General features: G+C 46.8%; 1 protein-coding gene across 1 annotated transcript in view; it reads right to left on the bottom strand.

Moving 5' to 3' along the window:
* The window catches only part of dnah9l (dynein, axonemal, heavy polypeptide 9 like), an 89,753-nt gene extending 83,688 nt beyond the window's left edge, over positions 1–6,065 (bottom strand). Inside the window, 12 exon segments of the mRNA XM_042308348.1 lie at positions 11–135; positions 508–645; positions 1,446–1,562; positions 1,661–1,828; positions 1,929–2,162; positions 2,251–2,462; positions 2,557–2,700; positions 2,784–2,944; positions 3,154–3,344; positions 3,466–3,609; positions 5,669–5,827; positions 6,057–6,065. Of these exon segments, the coding sequence (XP_042164282.1) occupies positions 11–135; positions 508–645; positions 1,446–1,562; positions 1,661–1,828; positions 1,929–2,162; positions 2,251–2,462; positions 2,557–2,700; positions 2,784–2,944; positions 3,154–3,344; positions 3,466–3,609; positions 5,669–5,827; positions 6,057–6,065 (1,802 nt within the window).
* Positions 6,066–8,890: the final 2,825 nt, after the last annotated feature.

Here is an 8,890-nt window from a genome sequence, read left to right on the forward strand (position 1 = left end):
TATGACCTACATGCGCATGAGATGGTTGAGGTTGCTGCGGTTAGTCAGGATGCGGTCTCGTAGCTCCTGCGACCACTTCAGGTTGCCAGCGACCGGTGGCATGTTCTTACTCAGGACCACACAGCCCGACCGCAACTGGAACACAACCACAATAAACCTCTGTGTGACTGAAGAGACCCGCAAACTCTCAAAACCTTTCACTCCCTCTCATTCTCTCCCTCCCTCCCTCTCCCTCCTCTCTCCCCCCCTCTCCATCACTCTCCCTCCCTCCCTCCCTCCCTCCCTCCCTCCCTCCATCTCCCTCCCTCCCTCCCTCCCTCCCTCCCTCCCTCCCTCCCTCCCCCATCTCTCCTCCTCTCCCTCCCTCCCTCCCCCCTCCCTCCCTCCCTCCCTCCCTCCCTCCCTCCCTCCCCCCTCTCTCCTCTCCCCCCCCCTCCATCACCCTCCCTCCCTCCCTCCCTCCTCCCCTCTCCCTCCATCACTCTCCCTCCCTCCCTGGTCTCTCACCCGCTCTCTCTGCTGGTCCAGTATGATCTGGCAGTGGTCTAGCTCAGTGTTGAACATGCCCAGCAGGGTGCTGTAGTTTGGGGAGAACAGCTGGTTGATCCTGGGTCTCTCTAAGAGGGTGCCAAAGATCTGGAGGAGCTGGAGGAGCATAGGCACAGAGAGTAGAAAACTATGCTCTTACAATCACACAAACAAACAGAAACCACTGAGTCAGGGCTATGGTTCAGGTTTGATGGGCTATGTTAAGGGTAAAGGGTCAGGGCTATGATTAGGGTAAAGGGTTAGGGCTATGGTTAGGGTTAGGGTTTGAGGGGCTATATTTAGGGTAACGGGTCAGGGATATGGTTAGGGTTTGAGGGCCTATGTTTAGGGTAAAGGGTCAGGGCTATGGTTAGGGTTTGAGGGGCTATGTTTAGGGTACAGGGTCAGAGCTATGGTTAGGGTTTGAGGGGCTATGTTTAGGGTACAGGGTCAGAGCTATGGTTAGGGTTTGATGGGCTATGTTTAGGGTAAAAATTCAGGGCTATGGTTAGGGTCAGGGGTGTCTATGTTTAGGGTAAAGGGTCAGGGCTATGGTTAGAGTCAGGTGGGTCTATGTTTAGGGTAAAGATTCAGGGCTATGGTTAGGGTTAGGGTAAAGATTCAGGGCTATGGTTAGGGTAAAGATTCAGGGCTATGGTTAGGATTAGGGTAAAGATTCAGGGCTATGGTTAGGATTAGGGTAAAGATTCAGGGCTACGGTTAGGGTAAAGGGTCAGGGCTATGGTTAGGGTAAAGGGTCAAGGCTATGGTTAGGGTAAAGATTCATGGCTATGGTTAGGGTAAAGATTTAGGGCTATGGTTAGGGTAAAGGGTCAAGGCTATGGTTAGGGTAAAGATTCAGGGCTATGGTTAGGGTAAAGGGTCAGAGGGTAGGGTTATTTTCAGGTGTGTCTCACCTTGAATGCAGACTCCAGGCCTTTGGAGTGTTGGAAGGCCAGGTTGAGAACGGTCCCCAGCCTCTGGTCAAAGTCTCTGTTCTGCTCCATGAAACGCCTGTAGTCCACTAGGAAGTCCTAAACACACCAGCAAACAAACGTCATGTTAGTGGCAATTTGACAATGGTCAAATAAAGCATTTGTAAAAGTTCGAACAGAGGTGCCACCAGCTTCACCTCTTTAGTGTAGTCCAGCGGGTCGTGTTTGCTCTCCCTCAGAGTTCTCCAGCTGTCGTGGAACTCCTCGTTCATACTGAACACCATCTCACTGAGGATCTTCCCCCTCGACCCTCCCAGCTCAACCTTCTCCAGCTTCAGGAAGACCAGCGCAGACGCAAACAGCTCCTGGTAGATAGATGCATTAAAGCATAGATGGATGGATGGATCCCTATATAGTACACTACCTGTGCCCGGAGCCACACGCAAACTCGTGCCAGACACACACCTCGATCATGAGCAGCCGGTCCAGTATGTGGTCAGCCCTGTGGAAGACCAGTGTGGAAGGGAAGTCCCATTGTTTGACAGTCTCCCCGCTGCGGTAGTACTGAGGGATGCGCTGGCGGTGTGTGTGGAACAGGCGCTTGAAGCTCCGCAGGACACTGATGGTCACCTGCACCCTCTCCACTCCTTCTTCCAGTTCCATCTTAAACAGCTCCTCTGGGATCAGATACGCAAACGCCTGGAGACACGAACAGAGAGGCGTTATACGTAACACACACAACACGCGCGCACACACACACACGCACGCGCAGACACCACACACCCACCTTCTCAATGAGTAAATTGCAGAACTCCTGCAGTAGGAGCACCATGCGTGGAGGGCGGCAGTAGTATTGGGAGCGGCTCCAGATGAGACACAGCGTGTGGAAGAGAGGAGGTAACAGCATTTCTAGCTTGTTGAAACTCCCCTCCTCCAGACAACTGATCAGTCTCCTCAGTGGTCTCAGGTAGAGGTCTATATCCTCAGCCTCTAAAACCGCTGTGGGAGAGAAACATTGGGGTCGGTGATGATTAAGGGAAAGGAGATACTTGAAGGATGGTGCTTGTGATGGGAACAAGGCCTCTCGCACTACCCTGGTTGACTTTGAGGCAGATGTCGTGGAAGGAGGCGTAGTAACTGCTCTTGATCCTCCTCAGAATCTCCATGATCTGTTCCACCTTAGGGTTCATGATCTGAGAGAACACGGAACATAGATTATTATTATTTATTTTTTACTCTGAGCAAACGCAAGCATACACACTGACCTGACTCTACTCCAGCCTACCTGTGAATGGACGCCTAGCAGGTTGCCTCTCTGACAGGCCCAGAAGTGGAGCTCCGCGCTGGGGCCCGGGTGGTCTCCCTGCTGCAGCACCATGCTGGAATCCCTCTTCAGGACGGTCCAGACCTGACCGGACCACTGGATTACCAGGGTCTCTATGGAGTACAGCAGAGCCCGGTCTATCGGCCAGCCATTAGAGCTAGGGGGAGAGAGAGAGAGAAGTCACACACTCTCACACACACACACACACACACACACACACACACACACACACACACACACACACACACACACACACACACACACACACACACACACACACACACACACACACACACACACACTAACACACACACACACACACACACACACACACAGCTCCACCCCACATTCCCACACACAACTGACCTGAGCAATATGTCCTGCGGCTGAGATCTCTCCACACACAGTGGTAGGGGCAGCAGGGTGCGTCCCTCTGCCCTGCCTCTCAGAGTGACCACTTTGCTCCTCAGCTGCTCCAGGTGTCTGTGTATGTCCTCAGACACCACCCGAGGCCAACCGCCGTGGTTCAGAGAGTTAGATAACACTGACACCAGAACCTTACCCCCATGGTAATTCAGAGTTAGATATAAAGAACGGGTATCAGCACATCCACACATACCCTCCCCCTCCCCAACCCCAACCCCAACCCCAAACAAACACCTCTCCCCTTTTACTTACCTCGGAGATGAGGAGCGGCATGTGCTCCATGGGGTGTCCAGAGACCTCCCCCAGCCACATCTGAGTCCTGAAGCCCTGCACGGTGATCCTCAGGACCCCCTTCTTCAGCACGCACATCAGCTTGGTCTTCCAGGGGGCTGACGTCTTTAAAGATGTAAACATAGTGGAAATGCTTTCTATTTATATTGAAAGCACTAGAAATAAGTCAAACCTTATTTCAACAAGGTACTTCCCAGCTACGACACAACGTTCTGAGAACCATTTGCTTTTTTATTTAAAAAAGAAAAATGTAAGAGCTTGGTTACAGCGTGGTTGTCCTGTGGTTATTTTGCATACAACCTTCCCACAACTTTCAAGGAATGGTGCAGGATAGTGGCTTGGCTTTGGAACATTCTGAGCATATTTAAGGATCTTGGCCCAAAAAATATATAACATTCTTTTCTTTGTATTTCATTACTTTAACAGAATGTCTCCTAAAAGTTCAAACGGTTACAATCCATTGACATTTTGGTAATGTTCTAGGAACGTTCTCCACTGGTTTGACATTGGGAATATTCTCAAATACTGTAGTTCAGAGAACATTAAGAACGTTTTTCTGTAGGAATTTTAGAACTTCAGCATAAGGTTTCCAACAGGTTTTCCTCATTGTTCTATTTAAAGTAATGTTCTCAATTGTTCCAAGAATGTTAGGAAATTATTTTCCCTTAAAACCACACGAAAACTTTTGTAACCTTCCGTGAACATTCTAAAAATGTTATTTAAAAACATGTACATTCCGTTCTCAGAATCAACAAAACGTCCTCTTTCTTGTTCAGTGTGTTCAGGTGTGTAGGCAGCGCCCAGTATTTGGTCACACCTGAACTTAATGAGTGCTTGTTTCCTTTGAAATGGGGTCTGTTTGAATAGACTAAAATGAACAGCTTTGCATGAGTAAAAAAAATATGGCACACTAGCTCAGAACTAATGGTGCACTGGACATGACTAAAGAACAGAACATTATAGGTTTAGAACCCACTGATGCTGTGTCACGATAAATGTGTTTGCATGATTAATGCCTAAGGATATGAATTTCCATGTGTGCTTGGAGTCATTTTTTTTTAACCTAAAATAAGCTAGCAGTGTTATTGAAAGTTAAGGAAGTTATTCAAAAATCTCCAAATATCCTACAATTTTCGTTAATAAAACCTCCTAGGAACCAGAGTACAACGCTCTCAGAACATCCCTGTAACCTAAAAATAAACTTTCCCAGAAAAGGCTACATTTTCACTTTTGTTCTCAGAACGTTTAAAAAACCTTCAGTTTTACCAGTCAGGAAACGTATGGCTTCGTTCCCACAACCAAAAACATACATTCCCACAACTTCCAAGGAACCAAATGTGCTAGCTGGGTTGTTAGATTCCGTTACTTAATTGTGAAAGCAACTGCAATAACCCCATCTATAGCCTAAAATCATTCATCAGAACATTTATACAATTCATGTAGGAAAAAAGAGACTTTGTTTTTACTAGGCAAGTCAGTTAAGAACAAATTCTTATTTTCAATGACGGCCTAGGAACAGTGGGTTAACTGCCTGTTCAGGGACAGAACGACAGATTTGTACCTTGTCAGCTCGGGGATTCGAACTTGCAACCTTTCAGTTACTAGTCCAACACTCTAAACACTAACCACCACGATTCGGAAGAAACTTGTCTTTTTTACGAACCTGTTCAGTTGCAGGTGGTACTCCAAAAAATGCGGTCATATTCAAAAAGATATTAAATCCACTTCTCCCACCAAGTGAGGAGTTCCCTCGCCAACATGTTGCATTTCCCAACATCTTTGCAGGAACTAGTTGCTGCCGTGGACACATGCAAAATAAAAAATAGATCAAAGATATCCACACACGCAAGCGAGATGTCTTTCTCGATCAAAAAGTGGATTGAATATTTTTTCGGAATGTTCTCTACTTCCACCTGTAACTGGACAGAAGTTTATAAGAGACAAGTTTCTTCTGAATCAAGAATGAAGAAAGTGTTGTCGCTCTGAATAAGAGCATCTGCTTAATTACTAAAATGTCAATGTATTGCCAAAGAAAAGATTAGTTGAAAAATGGCTGCCGGGGCTTTCCAGAAGCTAAGGTGTAACGGCTGTATGGTAGCATTTACATATCAGCAGTGCAATGTGTAGCTGTGTGTGTGTGCGTGTGTGTGTGTGTGTCGCTCACCTGTGCGTCTCCAGCGTGTAGTGTCCCCCCAGGACCAGTGAAGAGCAGTAGTCGGTCACTCCAGACATGGTCCAGGAAATCCAGTAGAATCCTCTGGTTCTCCTCCGCCCCAATGAAACGATTCCACTTGTCAGTCTTCACCCGGAGAACGCAAAACGCCTGGAAACATGATGCATTAGACATGTCATTTGTTGATCACCTTTGTATCTGCTCTCTGCTTTAGCCCTACATAGGACACCGCTCGGGCTGTTGTATGCTGTAATATAATTTTATACATATTTGTAGTGAAGCGAGCTAAAGTCTACTGCAATTATTGGACTGATGAGATGTGCAACATTTTTTGTCTGCAAAACAGATCTCCCCAAATAACCATGAAGCCTAAAATCACCTCCGCCATGCTGACCCTCAACACGGGAGCCACACAGGGGTGTATGCTTAGTCCCCTCCTGTACTCCCTGTTCACCCACGACTGCGTGGCCTAGTACGATTCCAACAACATCATCAAGTTTGCTGACGACACGACGGTGGTAGGCCTGATCACCGGTGACAATGAGAGGCTACAGTGAGGAGGTCCATTACCTGGCAGTGTGGTGCCGGGACAACGACCTCAACCTGATCGTGGACTACAGGAAACGGGGGGCCACTTACACACACACAGTCATGAAGAAGACGAGACAGCGCCTCTTCCCCTCAAGAATTTGAAAAGTTTTGTCACGGGCCCTCAAATCCTCAAAAGGTTTTACAGCTGCACCATTGAGAGCACCTTGACTGGCTGCATCACTGCTTGGTATGGCAACAGCACCGCCTTCGATCGCATGGCGCTACAGAGGGTGGTGAGGACAGGCCAGTACATCACTGGGGCCGAGCACCCTGCCATCCAGGACCTCTATATCAGGCGGTGTGAACGGAAGGCCCGTAAAATTGTTAAAGACTCCAGTTTCCCAAGCCATAGACTGCTCTCCCTGCTTCCGCATGGCGAGCCGCACCTGTGCATCAAGTCTGACACCAACAGGCTCCTGAACAGCATCTCGATCCCCAAGTCATAAGACTGACTACACTGACTATCTGAGTTAACCCGTGTATTTGATTTTTATTTTGCACTGTCTCTATGCACACTCACAGGACTCCAACACACACATAACATGCACACACATCTACACTGTCTCTATGCACACTCACAGGACTCCAACACACACATAACATGCACACACATCTACACTGTCTCTATGCACACTCACAGGACTCCAACACACACATAACAAGCACACACATCTACACTGTCTCTATGCACACTCACAGGACTCCAACACACACATAACATGCACACACATCTACACTGTCTCTATGCACACTCACAGGACTCCAACACACACATAATATGCACACACATCTACACTGTCTCTATGCACACTCACATGACTCCAACACACACATAACATGCACACACATCTACACTGTCTCTATGCACACGCACAGGACTCCAACACACACATAACATGCACACACATCTACACTGTCTCTATGCACACTCACAGGACTCCAACACACACATAACATGCACACACATCTACACTGTCTCTATGCACACTCTCCACAGGACTCCAACAACACACACATAACATGCACACACATCTACACTGTCTCTATGCACACTCACAGGACTCCAACACACACATAACATGCACACACATCTACACTGGACTCTCACAGGACTCCAACACACATAACATGCACACACATCTACACTGTCTCTATGCACACTCTATACTGCACACACATCTAACATGCACTGTCTCTATGCACACTCACAGGACTCCAACACACACATAACATGCACACACATCTATACTGACTCTACGCACACTCACAGGACTCCAACACACACATAACATGCACACACATCTATACTGACTCTACGCACACTCACAGGACTCCAACACACACATAACATGCACACACATCTATACTGACTCTACGCACACTCACAGGACTCCAACACACACATAACATGCACACACATCTATACTGACTCTACGCACACTCACAGGACTCCAACACACACATAACATGCACACACATCTATACTGACTCTACGCACACGCACAGACACTTACAATCATAATTTTACGCTGCTGCTACTCTGTTTATTATACAGTTGAAGTCGGAAGTTTACATACACTTAGGTTGGAGTCATTAAAACAAATTTCTTGTTAAAAAAACTATAGTTTTGGCAAGTCAGTTAGTACATCTACTTTGTGCATGACACAAGTCATTTTTACAACAATTGTTTACAGACAGATTATTTCACTTATAATTCACTGTATCACAATTCCAGTGGGTCAGAAGTTTACATGCACTATGTTGACTGTGCCTTTAAACAGCTTGGAAAATTCCAGAAAATAATATCATGGCTTTAGAAGCTTCTGATAGGCTAATTGACATAATTTGAGTCAATTGGAGGTGTACCTGTGGATGTATTTCAAGGCCTACCTTCAAACTCAGTGCCTCTTTGGTTGACATGGGAAAATCAAAAGAAATCAGACCTCCACAAGTCTGGTTCATCCTTGGAAGCAATTTCCAAATGAAGGAAGGTACCACGTTTATCTGTACCCAAGTATAAACACCATGGGACAACGCATCCGTAATACTGCTCAAGAAGGAAACGCCTTCTGTCTCCTAGAGATGAACGTACTTTGGTGCAAAAAGTGCATATCAATCCCAGAACAACAGCAAAGGACCTCGTGAAGATGCTGGAGGAAACAGGTGCAAAGTATCTATATCCACAGTAAAACAAGTCCTTTATCGACATAACCTGAAAGGCCGCTCAGCAAGGAAGAAGCCACTGCTCCAAAAATGGCATAAAAAAGCCAGACTACGGTTTGCAACTGCACATGGGGACAAAGATCATACTTTTTGGAGAAATGTCCCCTGATCTGATGAAACAAAAATAGAACTGTTTGGCCATAATGACCATCGTTATATTTGGAGGAAAAAGGGGGAGGCTTGCAAGCCGAAGAACACCATCTCAAATTTGAAGCACGGAGGTGGAAGCATCATGTTGTGGGGGTGCTTTGCTGCAGGAGGGACTGTTGCACTTCAGAAAATAGATGGCATCATGAGAAAAGAAGATTATGTGGCTATATTGAAGCAAGACGTCAGTCAGGAAGTTAAAGCTTTGTCGCAAATGGGTCTTCCAAATGGACAAGGACCCCAAGCATACTT

The sequence above is a fragment of the Oncorhynchus tshawytscha genome, linkage group LG28 (assembly GCF_018296145.1).
Source record: "Oncorhynchus tshawytscha isolate Ot180627B linkage group LG28, Otsh_v2.0, whole genome shotgun sequence".
Classification (NCBI taxonomy): domain Eukaryota; kingdom Metazoa; phylum Chordata; class Actinopteri; order Salmoniformes; family Salmonidae; genus Oncorhynchus; species Oncorhynchus tshawytscha.